We start from the raw sequence: 19,134 nt of genomic DNA on the forward strand, positions 1-19,134 counted from the left end.
GCTTAACCACTGAACCACCCAGGCATTCCAGAGACAGATTTTATTTTATTTTATTTATTTTTTTTAATTTTTATTTATTTATGATAGTCACAGAGAGAGAAAGAGAGAGGCAGAGACACAGGCAGAGGGAGAAGCAGGCTCCATGCACCGGAAGCCCGATGTGGGATTCGATCCCGGGTCTCCAGGATCGCGCCCTGGGCCAAAGGCAGGCGCCAAACCGCTGCGCCACCCAGGGATCCCGAGAGACAGATTTTAAATAGGGGTAGCAGTATTCAACTTGATTAGTCCCTCATTAACTGAAAATCATTTTTTAAATTTTTTATTAGTTGGTTTTGAAAATAGATAATATATGAACATAGAAAGTTTCAAAAGGTGTTAGAAGATATACTGTCTAATTGTCCCTCCTTGGTCTTCAGTCTTCTCTCAAAAGCAGTCACTGTTAGGAGTTTCTTAATATTCCAAAAATATTCACAGCCTATGCAAGCATGTATGTCGGTAGGTAGATTTAGGTATGTTTGTATATGTGTTTGCATGTAAACATAAGTAGTAACATGAAGAAAACATCCCATATAGCCCTGGACAGATGGCTTGTCTCATAGTCCTTCCCAGCAGCAGGAGAAGTAGTTTATTCTTGGGTACTAATGGATGGCTCCAGTCACAGCTGGCTGTGGTGCTGGCTCGATGGAGCATCCATTCGTGCAATTTTTACTGTGGCTTACTGAAGCAGGGTAAGCCAACCTGTCCCCACTTCACTATGGAAGAAGAACTCAGTGAGAATAAAGAATTGCGAAGAAGTAGAATAATGGTAATAGTACCCAAGTTTGACAGATCTTTGTAACTCACTTAATGATTACTACAAAAGCAGCCTTTTTAAAAAAATCTTATTTATTTGAGAGAGAGAGAGAGAGAGAGAGAGAGAGAACAAAAGCAGTGGGAAGGAGCAGAAGGAGAAACAGACTCCCTGCTGAGCAGGAAGCCTGATACAGGGCTTGATCCCCAGACTCCAGGATCATGACCTGAGCAGACGTTTAACTGACTGAGCCACCCAGGCATCCATGCAGCCTTTTTGATAAAAGGAATTAGAAGTCTAGGACTTTGGGGGCATTCCCAAGTCAAAAAATAAGTTCCTTCTCTGCCTGCTGTGAGTCCATTCTCTGCCTGCTGTGACATTTGTCATGGGTCACTTGGGCCATCTTGCAACTTAAAGAGTTACCATCTGAGATCAGGAGGCTGGAGGAGCGACTTGGTATCCTTTAGGTGCGCAGAGGTGGATGTTGTGAGGCAGTTTGTGACAGTGGATCGAGATTGGACAATTCTAAGGGGAGGTGGAAAGGAACATTTGTAGGAAGAGCAGTTTCCTGAGACAGCAAGGTTGGTTGCCTTTTGGTTCTGCCATCTAGGGACTGGAGCCCTCCCTCCCCTCTAGGAATCCCCCACTACCACTACCACCCACAGGATTCTTTCAGCTCAGAGACTGTTCCCTTTTCACAAGGAATTTGTTCCTTCCATCCATCCATTCATCCATCTACTGATTCATTTAGTAAGATTTATAAAGGGCCCTCTGGGCCAAGAAAAGCATTAAATGCTGGGGGTTCAGAGGTGTAGATGCTGGGGGTTCAGAAGTGTAGATGCTGGAGGTTCCAAGGTAAACTACACAGAGCCCTGCTGTCACTACCCTGACTGAGATTATTAATGGGTACACAGACAAATGAAGGGTGCTTAGAGACAGTGTGAGAAGTGCTGAGATGGCAGAGCCATTGAGTGCACAGAAGACAACGGGCCACAGTCCAGCTTGAGGTGACCATGGGAAGACTGCTTGAGGGTACAGCCAGGCCTGGGGAACATCCTGGCAGACAGAGCAGAAGAGACCCAGTGGTAGGAGAAAGCAGGCTCCTTGGAGGAGTGACAAGCTGTTAACCTGCCCAGAATGTCAGGTGTAAGAGGCTGCCCAGAGAAAGTGCAGGGCCTGAGTATAAGAATCTTGGCAGGCCAGGGAAGTGTGTAGACTTCCATGGGCAGTGGAGAGCCATTGAGGCTTCAGGAGGAGAGACTAGGTCTGGTGATTTTGTGTTCTGAAAGCTCAGGGTAAAAGCCAGCAGGTCTGCACTTTGCCGTCTTCAGGCTTCACAGCAGAGCAGGCCATGGCTGCTGGAGGGAGTTCATGTCTGTATGTCTGAAGTGTTTCATGGTTCCTGCAGGGCCCAGGGCTGTGGGGGAGGAGGTCCACACTCCAAGCTGAGCCCTGCTGGCTTGGCCTCAGAGCAGAGCCAGGCCCAGACTCACAGGGGAGTGTCCATGGGCACCCAGCATAGAATTTTCCTTTCAGAGCTGGAGCCACTTCCCTGCTGTTATTCAGTCACTCTGGGTAAGCCTGGGCAATTCCAGAAAGGTTAGACATGAGAGAGTAGCCCTGATGTTCCAAGTGTCCTGTGTGCCTCATCTCTGAATCACTCCAGGGCTTGCTGAGCCACTTGCTCACCTCTGGGGATCTTTGACCATCAGTTCCATTCCCGGGGAGGGTCAAGGCTTCCCCCAAATCCAAAGAGGCATTCTCTCCCCTTTGCAACCAAGCTACATCTTGCAGACTGCCATCTTGCAGAAGTGCCAAGGTACAGGTGCCTCTCCCAAAAGAAGACATCCTGACATACTGGCCCACGACAGTGGCCTGTACCTACCCTGACACCACAGTGCCCAACAACCGAGAAAACTGAGGAAATGTAGAAGGGCTGGATTTCTACTTCCTTAAAAGTACCAGTTCTCTTTATTACACTTAGTAAATATACAGGAGTCAGATAAATGGGTTTATATCCATTCCTGACAGTTCTTGGGTCATTTGTGCTTGGGTAGAGTTTCCTTCAGTTTCTGAGAAGTTGTCTCTTCCCAGAAAAGACATTTAGGACAAGTCCTCCTCACCTCCCCATGTCACCCCTCATCAAAGTCCTTATCTGTTCTCATCACATTCTAGATTGTATTGTAGTTATTCCCAAATGGGACTTATCTCCCCCTAGTGGGTTTTAAACAGCAAGGACTGGAACCACATTACATTGATTGATTTCTATGCAGCACTGGGCAGCAAGATCCAGAGGAAGTGAAGCATCTTATCATAGGCCCTAGGGATGCAAGGGTTAGAAGACAAATACAGGGTTCTTGTACGAATGGCTGAGTTAAGCAGTTCATCAATACAAGACACTACTACTGAGCACTCATGCTGATGACCTAAGGTTGAGTCCCACTTTGTGTAAAGATGGTTACTGATAATAACGAGGGTGATGGGATAGCCGGCAGTTCATGAGTGCTGGCTGCATGGCGAGCACGGTGCAAGAGCTTTTGAAGGCATCATCTCATTTATTCAACAGCCTGTCAGGTCAGTAGTATTGTTACCCCCATTTCATAGTTGGTAAGTTGAGTTCTAGAGACTTTGCCACTTCCCAAGTAACACAGCAATTCAATGGCAAAGCTGTGTCTCAACGTCCTGTCTACCATCATAAAAGTATGGCCTGCGTTCTTTCCCACTCTGCCACTTGGGGGACATCCTGAGAAGCACCTGTCAAAATGGTTGGTCATGTCTGGCTGCTCTGTCTGCCATTGCGAAGTGAGTGGAGTGGAGAGCTCGGACTTTCAGGTTTCAGAGGATTTTGTGCATGCGTGTGTGTGTGTGTGTGTGTGTGTGTGTGTGTGTACATGTGTGTGTTAAGTATACACATAAGAAAGAGTAGCAGTTAAGAAAGTGTTTATGGGTGTTCACAATCAACAGTTTGCCCACAGTATTTAGTGTTTATGTACCAGGCCTGGGAGGAAAAGCCCAAGCACAGGTGGTGTGGGTTGTGGCAGGGGCGTGGCAGGGGCATGACTCGGGCATCCTGGGTGGTTTGGGCTTGCACGGGTCCTTTGGGCTCTGTGTAGTCCAGGCTAGGACAAGTGGGCAACATCCCCAGCCCTTTCTCTGCACCTCACTGGGTGGCTCTGTAGAGGGTCTGGGTCAGTCCTCTGAGATAACGCTGCCTCCTGCCAAAGGTATTTTTCAGAGGCATCACGGTGAACGCTGTGCGTGGCTTCCCCATGAGCGCTGCCATGTTCCTTGGGTATGAGCTCTCACTGCAGGCAATCCGCGGGGACCACACGGTGACCAACCCCTGAGCACCAGGTCAGTGTGCTTCCTTCCTAGCCAGCTGCACCTCCTGGAGCTTGGCACTCTTCTTTGCAATGAATTCATTGTGACTTTCTGAAACGTCCCTGTCATTCATTTCCTATCTAATCTGTGTTATGGGGCTTCAGTGGCCACCCTTCTTATCGCCAGAAAGCCCTTCCGAAGTCCCCACATGTGACTAGAGGTGAGCTAGGTGCTTAGTAACTGAGATCGACACAGAATTTACCTGTTTGTAGTGAGCTCACTGATCTGTTTTCCCATCTAGCAGGTTCAAAAGCCCTTGGAAAGGAGTAGAGGTGTATTTCACTGTACTGTACAAATTCAATGGCCCAGGCCCAGAAGTGAGGACTTAAACCAGACCACCCACCCTCTGTTACAGGGCACCATCTCCCCACCTCCCTACTGAACTCAGAGCATGAGTCCAAGAGCCCACAATGGGCTCCCAAAGGCTGTCCTCCTTTGCCCTCATTCCCACCTCCCACACCCTTTCCTTCTCTCTCTCTCTCTCTCTCTCTCTCTCTCTCTCTCTCTCTCTCTCATTGCAAAAGATCACTGTGGCCCAAGGGATCTAAGAAAAGAAATCTGGGCAAGTGACTCCCTTAGTCAGATGCCCTCAGTGGCTCCCCATTGCCCTTTAGGTAAAGCTTTAGTCATCAACCCTGTCATCACCAGCATCCTGAAAATAACATTCTTACTCTTGCCTCTGGATCTTTACATATGCTGTGCCCACCTGACACTCTCTTATCACTGCCCCCATTCCCTTGTCCTTGGCTTCACCAACTCTTCTTTGTCATCCAGGCTTTAGTCTAGAAGTCTCTTCCTCCAGGAAGCCTGCCCTTATACCTCAGCCAGGATGAGTTGTGCTTGCTGTAGGTTCTTCCCACAGCCCCTGCTCAGCCCCTACCACATCCCCTTGCATCATAACTGCCTGATGACTTTTTCCACTCCCCAGCCAGCATGAAAGCCCTGGGACAGCTGCAACTTTTTCTTCACTTCTCTATTGCTGGTGCCTCACACAGAGCCTGACAGAGGTGGCCACTCAGAAACATCATTGAGAAGATGGACAATCAGTTTCCAATCCCTTCAGCTCCTTCTTTTCCTCAGTTTCTCCTTCTCTAGCTCCAAACTGGGAACCTGGAGAGCTGAGAAGACAAAATGGGACGAGTCACTGATTTTTCTAGTCAACAGGAAACCATTTTGCTTCAGCCTTGTTGACTGCAAATTCTCTCCAGAAGGATGGCCTTCATCAAAAAGGTCTAGCAAACCTCTTGCTGCCTCCCCTGGGGCAGCGGACGCCTACTAGCATGTGTTGGTGGGGCCAGGCCCTAGATCCAGGGGAAGAGCATGATGGATCAAACCCACAAGACTGAGCCCAGGACAAGCCCTAGAATGTAAATCAAATGCTTGGGCTTTTTACTAAAGCACCCACATTCACGGCTCTCCTGGCTTTTTGCCCTCTCTCATAAAAGGAAAAGAGTAGTAACACATTTTGCATACTTAAACATCTTGAGTGAAGTGCTACTGTCTTTGGGTTTTGTCCGGGGCCAGGCAGAGGAATGATCTCTTTCTTAAAGCTGTGCTTAGATATTGGCCACTTCCCACCGTGAACAGATGAAAGTGGCTTTCCAAAAAAATCCTATAATAAAAGCAGTGCCTCTTTATTATAGAAAAAGAAAATATGAATAAGCAGAAAGAACAAAAAAATACCTATTTTATGCAATATTTTTTTTACTTGTTCTTCTCGTTTAATAGGTCAGACCATTTTTTCTTATGTGATTAAATATTCAGCAGCAAGGTGGCTTTAGTGCCAAGACCTTGCCAAACCCAGAGCAGCTGGATGCTTGCTAACACTTGGTCACTTGTCACCACCCTGGTGATGGGTACTTCAGGAGGAAGGAAGAAGTTTCTAACAAGCCAAATTCTGATCGTCCTGGATTTGGCCTTTCAGAGCAGTGACCACCCCATTTGGAAGCTCCCCTTTCTGAAAATACTCTCACGGTACAAGAGGCACACATGGGTGCCGGCTTTGCCTCTGCTGGAGTAGGAGAGGAGGCTGTGGCCCTCCAGTGGAAGGGGAAGGTTCCCAGTGACTTTTCTGGGCCTCATCTTGAACAAGTTTCACCTAAAGAGTTACAACTTCCAAGGCTCTTTATCAAGTCCTAGATTTGAATTTACCAAGTAGCTCTGAGTTCATGGGCAGGTCATGCTCTAGGAAGCAATAGCATCCAGTCTTTGAAGACATGGAAACCAGTGCCTTCCTCCTAGTCTAGGCTGGGGGTGGAGTGAGACATGGTGGATATTGGAGAACTGCAGAGCCCAACAGTCCCTGAGAAGTCGCAGGAAGGTGACTATCTTGAGTCCCTGAGTATAGGTGGTGGGATGGCATGGAATTGTGTCCAGTGTCTGTGGGGAGCAGAGTCCAACCCTTGGCTTATGCAGCCTCTTTCCATCCAGCAGAGGCAGAGCTCTCTTTTATCTCCCACCAGCTCCCAGGAAGGAAGAATGCTTACTTTTCATTCATCCTCTCAGTTATTTCTCCCACAAAGCCACACCTGTGAATGACCCAAGGGCCATGTGTAACAGTGAATGTCGCATGAGGTGGTTGTTTGGAATGTGGATAGTTTTATCTGTTCACAGGGAGATACCCGACTCAGACACCATGAGAAATATGCCCCTTGTTGGTAGAAGTGGGGTCCCAACCCTGGTCAGCAGTCAGTTCTTCAGCCTGTTGGAAGCCCATGAATCCAGCAGAGCCATCCCTACCCACAGGCCAGGATCCACTGTCCCAGAAACTTGCTGGAATAATGCAGGTCTGCTTCTTGCTGTGACATTCTTGCTCCAGACCTCATTGATCTGCTTTCAGTTCCTGGAAAATCCATTTTCAAGGAATGAAGATGCATTCTTCCTATAATACCTTTGTTGGACATTTACGAATTGCCACGGACAACCTCATGGCCCTTCACATCTGTTCTCAGGGGTGATACTCTGCCAACTGTTGCTTCACAGAAATGATTTTCTCAATGATTTGTTGACCCTTGGGTCTTGCTGACTGATAATCCCGGTTAGATGAAAGCCTTATTTTTCATCCTTTTTCCCAAGGGCCAGTGTCACCTGGCCGGATATGTTGTGCCCTGACCACAGCCTCATTTTGCTACAGGCTGTGCCGAGGTCAGCCACCTGTAGAGGCAAGTCTTGGGAGAGCCTCCCTGCCTGAGCAGCGGCACATGCCAAAAAGGCACTTGGGAGGTGGTGGCGCTGAGCGTGCTGGGCCCGGCATTCTTGCAGCTTTGTCTTCACGGGGAGAACAAAACACAATAAAATACTTTGCCCACAGTCTGGTTTCCAGAATGGTTTCATTATTCTAAATTTTCTCCCTCACTAAAATCACCACGTGGAAAGGCGACTGCTCTTCTGCTGCCCCGTGGCATGTGTCCACAACGCCACTCTCACTTCTGTGCCTGCGCTGGTGCCCCAAATGAGTCATAGAGTCTTTTCCTGATGAGCTAAATCCTACTTCAGAATCTTCAGCATTGGGCCCTGGGCAGCCACCACCAGCCAGCAGAACTGGCATGCACATTAATTGCCATTTGTATTTTAGATCCCAGTGGGGGAAAATCTCCTTAGATTCATTTCCTTTGCCTTTTGAAAGTGTCTCCCTCGATTTCTCTTTTCTCTCCTGCTGCACCACAAAAACGAGTCACCCAAAGGCTCTCTTGGCTGATAAACTCCAGAATCACCACTTGGTGGCAGCAGAGGTCAACAAAACCATCCATAGATCTAGGCTTCTGGTACCTTGTGACCAGGGTCCTCAGTGGTGAGAGCATCTGAGCCTCAGGACTCTTCTCTTCCTGTTTTCTAGATCTCACTGTCTACCTCGTTGTTGTCCTTTACTTCTCTGTAGTGGAAAGAACCTCAGACTAGAGAGAATTCCACCTTGCGTTCCAGGTCTGCACTATCATCAGCTACTTTTGTGACCTTGGGAAACTTTTGTCCCCTCTGGGCCTCAGTTTTCTTATCTGTAAAATGGAGGATTTAACAGTGGGTCTCCATTATTTACCTGCTAGGGCTTTGGTAAGAATCAAATGCAAAAATGGTTTCATAAACTATAAAGTTAAAAAAAAAACACAGGAGTTGGGGAACACAGGGAGAGCATCACTTATGTGATTTTTCTAATTTCTTATTTTGACCTCCCTTCCTCTCTCTGAGTCTGAGTTGTTTGCAATGCAGGGTGCTTGCAGTAGTGTTCTTTGGACCTGTCTCTACAGGTGAAACCCCAAGAACTACAGGTGCCTGGCCTCCAGGCTTTTGGACCTCCAAATGGACCTCCAATGCACATGCTTTGGGTAGGGCATCTGTGATAAGTCCACAGCCAACATCACATTCAGTGGTGAAAGGCTAGATGCTTTCCCACTAAGGTTAAGAACAAACAAGGCAAGGAGGGCTGCTCTCACCACTTCCATTGCACATTGTATGGAGGTGCTAGCCAGGGCCCTTAGGCAATGAAATGAAATAAAATGCATCCAAATTGGAAAGAAAAATGGAACTGCTTCATGTGCAGGTGATATGATCTTATACACAGAAAATCCTAAAGAATGCATTGAAAAAATATTAGAACCAATTAACATGTTCAGCAAGATTTCGGGATACAAGATCAGCAACAGAAATCAACTACATTTCTATACCCTAGCAATGAACATTCCAAAAAATGAAAGTAAGAAGGCAATTCCATTTACAATACCATTTGAAAAATAGGCATATCTTAACATGAGATGTGCTAAACTGATATGCTGAAAACTACAAAGGTTTGTTGAAAGAGACTTTTAAATATCTAAATAAATGGAAAAGTATTCTATGTCATGGGTCACAAGACTAAATAGTGTTCAAATATTGTTATGTAAGGTGACAATATTTCCCAAATGGATGTATAGATTTAATGCAACTCCTTTCAAAATCCCAGCTGGCTTTTTCTTGGGAGGGAGTGCAGAAATTGACAAGCTAATCCTAAAATTCATATGGAAATGCAAAGGAACTCAGAATTGCTGAAATGATCTTGATAAAGAAGAATATAATTGGAAGACCCACACTTCCCTACTATAAGGCTATGTTAATCAAGACAGTGTCATGCTGGCATTAGGTTTGATATATAGATCAATGGGATACAAGTGAGAGTCCAAAAATAAACCCTTACATTTATGGTTAATTGATTTTGTCAATGGTGCCAAGACAATTCAAAGCAGAAAGAATAGTCTTTCTAACAAGTGGTATTGGTACAACTGTACATCCACATACCAAAAGTCAGGATCTTATTACACACAGTATATGAAAATTAACTCAAGATGGGTTGTGGAGTGAGATGTAAGAAGTAAAGCTATAAAATACACAGAAGGCAATATAGGAGTAAATCTGCATGAACTTGTATTGGACAGCGGTTTCTTAGAATACCAAAAGTGCAACTGACAAAAAAAAAAAAAACACCTGTGACAAAATATAGACAATTGGGATTACAATTAAAAACTTTCATGCTACAAATGGATCCCATCAATAAAATGACAACCTGTAAAATGAGAAAATATTTGAGAATCTTATATCAGATAAGGGACTTCTATCGAGAATATATAAAGAACTCTTCCAAAAAAAAAAAAAAAAGAACTCTTCCAGTTTAACAATAAAAAGACAAGTAGCCCGATTTAAAAAAAAAATGGGCAAAGCATTTGAACGGACATTTCTGCAAAGAAGATATGCAAGTGACCAATGAGCACATGAAGAGATGCATCAGTAGTTATTAGGGAAACACAAATCAAAGCTACGATGAGATACTGCCAGAAACCCACTGGGATGGCTATAATTGAAAAGACCGAAAACATCAATTACTGATAAGAATGTGGAGAAATGATGGGAATGGAAACTGGTGCAGCCCCTTTAGAAAACAGTTTGGCAGGGCAGCCCTGGTGGTGCAGCGGTTTAGCGCCGCCTGCAGCCTGGGCTGTGATCCTGGAGATGTGGGATTGAGTCCCATGTCGGGCTTCCTGCATGGAGCCTGCTTCTTCCTCTGCCTGTGTCTCTGACTCTCTGACTCTCTCTCTCTCTCTAAATAAATAAATAAATAAATAAATAAATAAATAAATCTTAAAAAAAAAAAAAGAAAACAGTTTGGCAGTTCCTCAAAAATTAAATAGAGTTACCATATGACCTAGGGGCATCTGGGTGGCTCAGTTAAGCATCTCTTGATTTTGGCTCAGGTCATGATCTCAGGGTGGTAAGATGGAGCCCCGCCTCGGGCTCTGCCCTGGGCAAGGAACCTGCTTAAGATTCTCTCTCTCCTTCTCCCCTTTCTCTCTTTCTCTAAAAAAAATAAATACCTATGACCCGGCAGCTCTACTCCTAGGTATATACTCAAGAGAAATGACAGCATATGTCCCACAAAAACCTTCACGTGAATGTTTGTAGCAGCATTATTCATTATGGCTGAAAAGTGGAATCAACCCAAATGTCTATCAACGGATGGATAAACAAAATGCAATATATCCACACAACAGAATATTATTTAGCAATAAGGAGACAAAGTATGGCTGTATGCTACAACATGAATGAAAGCATCGTACTAAGTCAAAGAAGCCAGTTACAGAAAAACACATATTGTATGATTCCATTTATAGGAAAAATCCAGAAAAGGCAAATTTATAGAGAATAGAGTAGATTATTAGTTGATTTTTTTTATTTTTTTTTTAATTTTTTTTTCTTTATTTATTTATGGTAGTCACAGAGAGAGAGAGAGAGAGGCAGAGACACAGGCAGAGGGAGAAGCAGGCTCCATGCACCGGGAGCCCGACGTGGGATTCGATCCCGGGTCTCCAGGATCGCGCCCTGGGCCAAAGGCAGGCGCCAAACCCCTGCGCCACCCAGGGATCCCAGATTATTAGTTGATTAAGGAGAATAGGGAATGGCTGCTAATGAGCACAGGGTTTCTTTTGGAGGTAAAGAAGGTGTTCTGGAATTTAGATGGTAGTGATGATCTGCATGGCTCTGTAGTGACTGACACTGAAAACCACTGACCTGTACACTTTAAGTGGGTGGCTGGTCTTTACGTTTCTGTTGAGGGCTCCCTTTGCAGAGGAAGAGAGGTCTTGGTCTAGAGTAGGTGAGGGGAGCAGGCTAGGAAGGGAATGTCAGAGTTGAACCTTTGCAATATCTTCCTGCTTCAAATTGGATGGATGGGCAGATAGACCAGTGGGGACTGATTACAGCCAGTAACCTCTGGGCTTGGCTTTGGTCAGTGTCACTGTGCCTTGGACTGGAATCTTCTGGAGACAACTCTGCCTGGGACTGGGCAGTCTGGACAAGGCAGAGGCTGTGTTGAGAGCTTCCACGCTCCTGTTGGTTAGATGTAAGATATGGCTCTAGGGCCAGTTACCTGAGTTGGAACCTTGGCTTCACTTTGAGCAGTGTGCTTGGGGCAAGTTATACTAACTTCTCTGGGCCTCAGTTGCCCCATCTATGCACTGGGATTAACAAATTTACGTATCTACCTCATGAGGTTCTTGGAAAGATCCAACTGGACATTCCATAAAACATGCTTAGCAGAGTGCTTGGTACACAGTGAACACTCAATGCATGTTCATTCGTTCTCCTTTCTCCAAGCTGTTTTTTAGATAAATCTCAACTCTTCTGACATGGGTAGGAGAGTAATTACAGTGCACCTCGTCACAGGCCCTGAGAACTCTGGGCTGAGCTTGCCTGCAGGGGTATATCCTGTGGGTTATGTGACTTTTTGCAGAACAACTGAGGGAAACCACCAGGCCACACTGTTGACTCATCTATGACAGTGGATCGCAGCTCATCTCTCACCCCATCTTCTCTGGCAGCCGACGGTGGCCCCAAGCTGTGTTCTGAAATCATCACCAACAACTAGCATCTGTCCTCACTGTGATCCCCACGTGGAGTGAGTACTGCTGAGGTGGCAGCTCCCAGTGCTGTGGGTGGTGAACCACACTGGAGAACATATCTGGTGCCATTCAGAAAACCCAAGGGGAGGAGATGAGAGAAGGGGCTGTGGCCAAGACCCGGGATGCTACAGAAGCCTGTGTCCCTCCCTGAGAGGCCAGCTGGCCCCAGATAAGCCCTTGGGAGAGAGTGCCCTGCTTCTGTAAGTGGGGCCAGAGCTAGGGAATTACACAATTCTGAAGTCCAAAGGTTCTGAAAGCCCAAGATTTGCTGAGACTCATTTGGCTGCAAAACCTGACTACTTTGTGTGACTGCTCATGTATTTTTTTTTTTTGGAGAATATTAATATACTTAATTACAGAATCCTGTCTCACATCCTGCTCTGGGTATTCTGTAACATATGGCGCATGAGCAATGTGTTCACTTTTTAGAAGGCCAAATAGTTTCAATTCTGAAAGCTATCTGGTCCTCAAGTTTCGGACTAAGGGAGTATGGACCCATATAATTATGAATCTGCTTTACCTTAAACTGTAGTCTGAGGCAACACACCCTGATATACATGAAATAGGAAAAGAATAGAGTGGAGAGAACAATAGATTTGGGATGAGCAAGGGTCCTGCTCTAGGTCTCACCAGCTTGTAGGACTTTGGGAAGGTCTTTAATCATTTAGAGCCTCAATTTCCTTACTTACAAAACAGAAATAATAATCCTTAACTCTTGTGGTTATTATGGGATTAAATGAGATAATGCATGCCAAGTATATACAGAGTAAGTGCTTAGTAATCACATGCTTAATTTGAATACATTATAATGTATGTACTGGCCAGATAGAGCTTTTACCTCAGTGCTTTGTGCCCTGGGATCCTCAGACCAGTTAGAGAGCTAGGCAGGACAGTCACTGTCTTCAGGACAGTGCTGAAGACAGTTAGTGCTCGGAACTTCTGGTCTTGGGGAAGAAGTCATGTGGGAGACGCTGGGATAAACTACTATAAACAGTAATAGTGGAACACGATGTCTTGTATCCACTCTTACGGGAGATGCTCAGAACTCCTCCTTGTCAGAGCCTATGCCCCAGGCCCCACCACCCCCACCTCTGCTCCATAATGCTTCTCACTTCTCTTGGGAAGCAAGTGGGGCAACAGGCTGTGATGACTGTCTATTTGTCTTAAGGTCCATGTTCACTACAAAATGCTTATGGCCTTTGGCATTGAGAGAGGACAAAGGCTAGGCCATTGGTCCCCTTCTGAAAGCCTCTTGACAGAAAATCCGACTTTTGCCCTTTCATATACATGTCACTGTAAATAAATCATTGAGAAATTTGTTCCTTTCCGTGCAAGCTAAGACTAAAACAATGATGATTGGCTGTCCCCATGGACTCAAAATTTCCACACTCCAGAAGATAGCCCAGGCTCCTCTGACCTAGGTGCGGCTCGCTAAAATTCCTTCTCCATCTCACCCAGGCAGAAGGGGCTTGGCTGCAGGTGCAGCACTGAATTTGTGCCCACCCCCTCACTAAAGGGTCTGTACAACTCCAGGGGACCAGGGCTACTTAGAGTATCAGAGAATCTTACCTTTGGCTGAGGACTGCTTAAAATGCCGGTCACCTCTGGGCTGTGTGGGTGTTGCAGTTGGTTAAGCGTTCAGCTCTTGGTTTTGGCTCAGGTTGTGATCTCAGGGTTGTGAGATCGAGCTCTGTGCCGGGCTCCATATCAGGCTCTGTGTCTGGCTCCATTCCCAGCATGGAGTCTGCCTGAGAGTCCCTCTCCCTCTTCCTCTGTCCTTGCCCCCTGCCATGCTCTCTCTCTAATAAATAAATAAATCTTTTTAAAAATACAATAAAATACAAGTCACTTCTCATATTGCTTGACATTGTAACTGATAAAAAAAAAAAAACAAAAAAAGGCTGAGCAAAGCTCACTGAAGAACTCTTGATGCTCCGAACTTTCTGTGGTATTGGGTATCAAAAATACCCAAGGATGGTCTAGCTCAATAGAGAGGGAAAGTAATCCTAATTTTGACAGTACCTGGAAAAATACTCCCCATGGTAGATTCCTGTAAGCTCTTCCCAAGCCTCTAACCCTTCAGGTAGTAGGAGCAAGGGTGATTGTGATTGTCAGACCATCCCAACCCCAAGACCCTCACCTTAACCCTGCCTTCACCCTGCTCATCACACAGAGTGGCAGGCCATGCAGGAAGTTACTGGCAGGCGGTCCCCCCAAGTGGCCAGGTCAGGTGAACCCCACACTTGGGGCCAGCCTGGAGTTCTGTGAAGGGACCTTGCCTTTTTTTTTTAAATAAAGATTTTATTTATTTATTCATGAGAGAGAGAGAGAAAGAGAGAGGCAGAGACATAGACAGAGGGAGACCCCGGGATCATACCCTGAGCCAAAGGCAGACAAACACTGAGCCACCCAGGTGCCTGGGACCTCACCTTTCTGAGCACATGTAGTGGTTCTGGGAGCCATCTCTTCTCTAGGTGAGCACATTCCTGACCTACAGACCAGTTCATACTCTGTTTTTGCATCTTCAATGTCTTTTATTCCATTAGTATTTATGGAGTGCCTACTCTGGTATAGGAGTAGGACAGGCTCAGGATGGGCATCTGGGATACACCAGTGAGTTAACAAAGCTCTCTGCCTTCAGGGAGCTGGCATTTGAGTGAAGAGAGACAGACAGTAAACATGGTCAAGTAAGAAATTCTAGAGTATCTTGGAAGGTATAAGCACTGCAGAATAGAAGACAGAATCTGAGGTCCTGGGGTAAGTGGCAGGTTAAGTATTAAGGTAAGATGGTTAGTTTATTAATCAGAGTTCTCCAGAGAAATAGAACCAATAGGCTGGATAGATAGACATACAGATAGATAATAAGGAATTGGCTCATGTGATTTAAGGAGGCTGGGAAATCCCATAATCTGCTGTCTGCAATGTTGAGGCCCAGGAAGCAGCTGGTGTGGCAATCATACCAGTCCAAAGGCATGAGAGCCTGGGAGCTGATGGTGTAAGTTCCAGTCCACGTGTAGAAGAATGTCCCAGCTCAAGCTGTCAGAGCAAGTTCTTCCTCGCCTTTTCATTGGATTTGCATGAGGCCCAGCACAAGAGGCACAGCTTCCCAGCCTACCAATTCAAATGCTAATCTCGTCTAGAAACACCCTCACTGACACACCCAGAAGCAATGTTTGGTTAAATATCTGGGCACCCTGTGGCCTGGTCAAGGTGACATTAAATTTACCATCAGAGACAGCCACGCTCTGCCAGGCTGACTAGCTAGTTTAAGGATCCCTTCAGTATAGCCCCCATCAGGCTCTGAACCCCAGCTGGGCAACCTGCCCAGCATGCGGGGGATACTAGCTGATGGTCTCTGGGGCAAATAGGTGACTACTGATCCTAAGGTTGCTCTGCTTTGTGCTCTAACTCAGAGGGTCTGCTCCATGGGTCTTGCCCTGGCTCAGCTTCAGGTACTCTGCTCTCTTCTATGTGCAGGCGCCTACATTCCTGGGTGGGCTCCCACCTCCTAGGCTTACCACACTGCCTTCTCCCATTTCAGGTGCACAGGTGGTTTCTCAGGACCCTGAACTCCTCAGTAGTGCCCTGAGCATCCCTCCCCCAGCACCCACACATAGGGTGCATCAGGCATGCCCTGAGCCTCCCTGACAGCAATCCTGTGGCTGTGTCCACACACCCTTCCTAACTGTGCCCTCTATGTCCCTAGCCATGACTAGCGGCACTTCCAGTCTGTTCTGAATAAGGAATCTTGTTACTATAGGAGTCTGTGATCCATTCAGTCCCCCACAGAGTTTGTAACTTTCTTTTTTTCTGAGCAGCAAGGAGCAAATAAGCACCAAGAGACCAAGTTGTGTTCTTTTTCTTCATCTATATTTATTACAAAATACATTATTTTAAACAAATTATTACCACTGATTTTGATTTAGCATGGTTTCACCTGATTTTTTAACGCTCCAACTTAAAGAAGAGGCTTTTTAATTCAATAAATAGCATAAATAATTCATCTTCATACTGTGACTCCCTTTTTTTTCTGGAAAATTTCCTGGAGACTCCTCAGAAACATCAGCGTGTTGCCTGTTGTGGTTTGGTTACATGGCTGTTCACAGGAGAAATACTGTGGGGAGAAGAGTTAACAAAGACAGTGACTAAGATAGTATGGACCAGGAACCACCCTACTTGCAGCCCTGCGAGAGGTGGAGTGGGGGTGCAGTGGGGTGGGGTGGGGTGGGTTGTACAGACAGCAGGGGCTTGAGACAGAGCAAATGCATGGAGAGATCCAGGGCTAGCATGTTGTATAGCCAGTGTAGGTGGCGGACTTTGTGCTACCATCTCAGGGGTGAGACACACACATGCACACATATACACACAGATACCTATCAAATGGTCCTAAATCTCTTCACTAGAAGAGAACTTTTCTCAGGATTCTTTGAGTCCCAATATTTTATTATCCTGTTTGGTCATCCTTCCAAGGTCATTGAGTAGCACTTTGGCTAAGAGAGTCATTGGGGCCAGATGGACCAGAGTTCCAATCTCAACTCTGCCACTTATTAAGTATCTAGCTTTGGGCAAATGGGTTAACCTCACTAAGCATTGCTTTCCTCCTCTAATAAAGTGAGGGTGATAAATGATCATTGAAACACTGGTTATTGAAATGTTATTGTAAAAAAAAAGGAATGTTATTGTGATGAAACAGTAAATATTAAGCATTTAGACTACATGCTGTTGATGGTAAGTAGCTCAGTTAAGTAGCTGAGTGAAGAGCTCTCTGCCTTCTGTGGACACACGTGAAGATGCTAATTCTCAAAGAGTCATGCCCCCCTTTCCCTCCAGGGACAAGGGCATATGCTGAAGAAGAGAACTTGCCAGTAGGTGCTTAAGGCAAATGGCAAGCCTCCCTCTGGATCTGAGTGTTTGTACCTTCTTAGCCAATCAAAAAAAAAAAAATCTTTTTATAGGCCACAACAAACACCCTGTTAGTGAATTGAATTTCTAGCATAACTTAGTAACCTTTGAGGCACAGCTCTGATCCTCTAGATTGAAACTTCTTATTACAATCAGGACAGATTCTTTCATTATTCAATAAAGTGGAAAGAAGTAAATGGCAACATGGGTATGAGTATTTTTTAAAACTAGAGGGAATAATGGACTAGCAGGGTGGATCTCACTTTGTGTCATTCTGAGTAAATTTCTTAGGGGACTCTTATTGACCTTGAACTACCAGTTCCAACTTTATCATCCTTCTTCATTTAGATAGAGTTGTCATTGACCTTCACATAAAAATAACTAAGTAGAGCATATCACAGATAAAAACAAATTCACCTTGCACTTGTTCTTTAGGTCTTGGACTGTTCTTTTTACTCGATTGAAAATCAGAAGGTATCTTGCTCCCACTGTGGAGTTGATCAACTGGGACAGACCCTCTTGGAAGCATGGTGTGGTGCAGTTGTCCTGGTAAATAAAAATTTATTGAAAAAAACACTCTGAGGACCACTTTGAGAAGAATCACAAAGAGAACACTTTCAGGCACTATTTTCATTTAACCAATGTAGCCTAAACTGGTATTATTTTTAGACAAGTCCCTTGTTGGTCTAGGAAATGATCTTCAGCATTTCAAGGCAAGGGCTTTTTTCAGCAGTGTCACTCCTTGGAGATTTCCAGTATGCTCCATCCAAGGAACACAAAGCCTGTGGATGCTGGAAAACAACTAATTCTAGTCTCCTTTACACCTAATGTTCTGTTCCATGTCTTGTAAAAGTAAGTTCCAAAGTAGAGAGAAAGGAATTCCCACCAGTCTGATGGGATGTGCCAATTGGATAGAGCCAGTGTCTCAGCAGTAGCTAAAATCATAGACCATAAACTGAAGGGCTGGCCTGGGCTACAGGATGCTTGGTTCCTCCTCGGCAGGTGCCTCACACTTGTCTCATCTAGTGGATGTGCCCCGATGGGGTGTGATATATCTGACCCCTGCTAGGGTAGGAAACCAGAGAATTTCTTCCATACTTCCTCTTTGCCTGTGTGAGGAATGACACTCTGGAAGCCCTTTGCACTTTCCTTCTACCTGAGACACGCTAACCTCCCAGCATTCAAACTGTGCCACAGCCATCCTAAATCAACTAAAAAAACAAACAAACAAACAAACAAACAAACAAAAAAAACAGATTGGAGGGGAGGGAAAAAGGGAAAAGGTATAGCACAGGGATAGTTTATGCAAGAGGAAAAAAAGCATTAATTTTACTTACTCATTTTGCAATCCTAGAGTTTTAAGAAATCAGTAAGCAATACAATACAAGCTACATTCTTATATTCTCAGCTCCAGTTTGATTTAATTGTGCACATGGCCACTAATCCAGAAAGACATCCAAGATTCTTCTTAAAACATTGAATAGTGTGCAAACTTCTGAAGGCATAAAGCGAGGTATAGAGGATAGAATTTCAAGAGCCTGCTATTATAAGGACATATTGAGGGGTAAAAATTCAATCAAGGAACATTTTCTTACTTAAAATTGCCAAATGGAGCTATTTACTTTTACTTGAAAACTTTGAAGGAATATGATGTCAAGAGTATATTGTTTTGTTCTACTTACAGAAGGAATGGGCAGACACAAACAGTCGGTCACCTGCAAAAGAAGAATTCCAGAGTAAAGATGCCAGATGCAAACATGAAAATAAGTTTGGAAAGTTCTCAAAAGAGCATTTACTCACATTGGCGCTGCAACTGCAGCTTGAAGGGGGTTGTTTCTAAAGGATGTAGAAAGACAAGAACCCATCATGGGTGGTGAGTTTTTCATCCTTAAGTGAGTTCACCTAAATTTCCATTAGCTGCCTTCCCATCTGGTGCCCAACTCTGCAGCTTACCTGCACTTTGTCAATGAGGTACCTGACATCACTGATCCCCATAAAGCTAAAACACTCCTGGCTGGCCACAGTGCAGAGGAGCAGAACAGAGGCAAGGACTGTGGACAGGAGCATCTTGACAGGAGCTGCAAGTTGGCTTGCAGATGACTTGAATTCACACCGTATTTAAAGCTCCCTTGTAAACCTGGA

At 45.2% G+C, this 19,134-nt stretch overlaps 2 protein-coding genes across 11 annotated transcripts in view; one reads left to right on the forward strand and one right to left on the reverse strand.

Annotated features, from left to right (window-relative positions):
* The window catches only part of SLC25A48 (solute carrier family 25 member 48), a 55,659-nt gene extending 48,179 nt beyond the window's left edge, over positions 1–7,480 (forward strand). For 7 of the 10 annotated variants that reach the window (XM_072841079.1, XM_072841084.1, XM_072841083.1 and 4 more), the window contains 2 exons: positions 4,015–4,144; positions 5,100–7,480. In XM_072841079.1, coding sequence (XP_072697180.1) covers positions 4,015–4,137 — 123 coding nt within the window. In that variant the 3' untranslated portion in view covers positions 4,138–4,144; positions 5,100–7,480. Of the gene's footprint in view, positions 1–4,014; positions 4,147–5,099 lie in introns of those variants that run through there. The other 3 variants (XM_072841080.1, XM_072841081.1, XM_072841085.1) reach the window with 3 other exon arrangements.
* An 8,616-nt stretch (positions 7,481–16,096) lies between these two features.
* Positions 16,097–19,134, reverse strand: IL9 (interleukin 9). Its single transcript, XM_072842629.1, has 5 exons — positions 18,946–19,134; positions 18,793–18,828; positions 18,675–18,707; positions 17,410–17,538; positions 16,097–16,204 (listed from the first exon to the last, which is right to left on the reverse strand). Exons 1-5 carry the CDS (start codon positions 19,057–19,059, stop codon positions 16,097–16,099), a joined length of 420 nt encoding a protein of 139 aa, XP_072698730.1. The 5' UTR covers positions 19,060–19,134.

The sequence above is a fragment of the Canis lupus genome, chromosome 10 (genome assembly GCF_048164855.1).
Source record: "Canis lupus baileyi chromosome 10, mCanLup2.hap1, whole genome shotgun sequence".
Taxonomy (NCBI): Eukaryota; Metazoa; Chordata; class Mammalia; order Carnivora; family Canidae; genus Canis; species Canis lupus.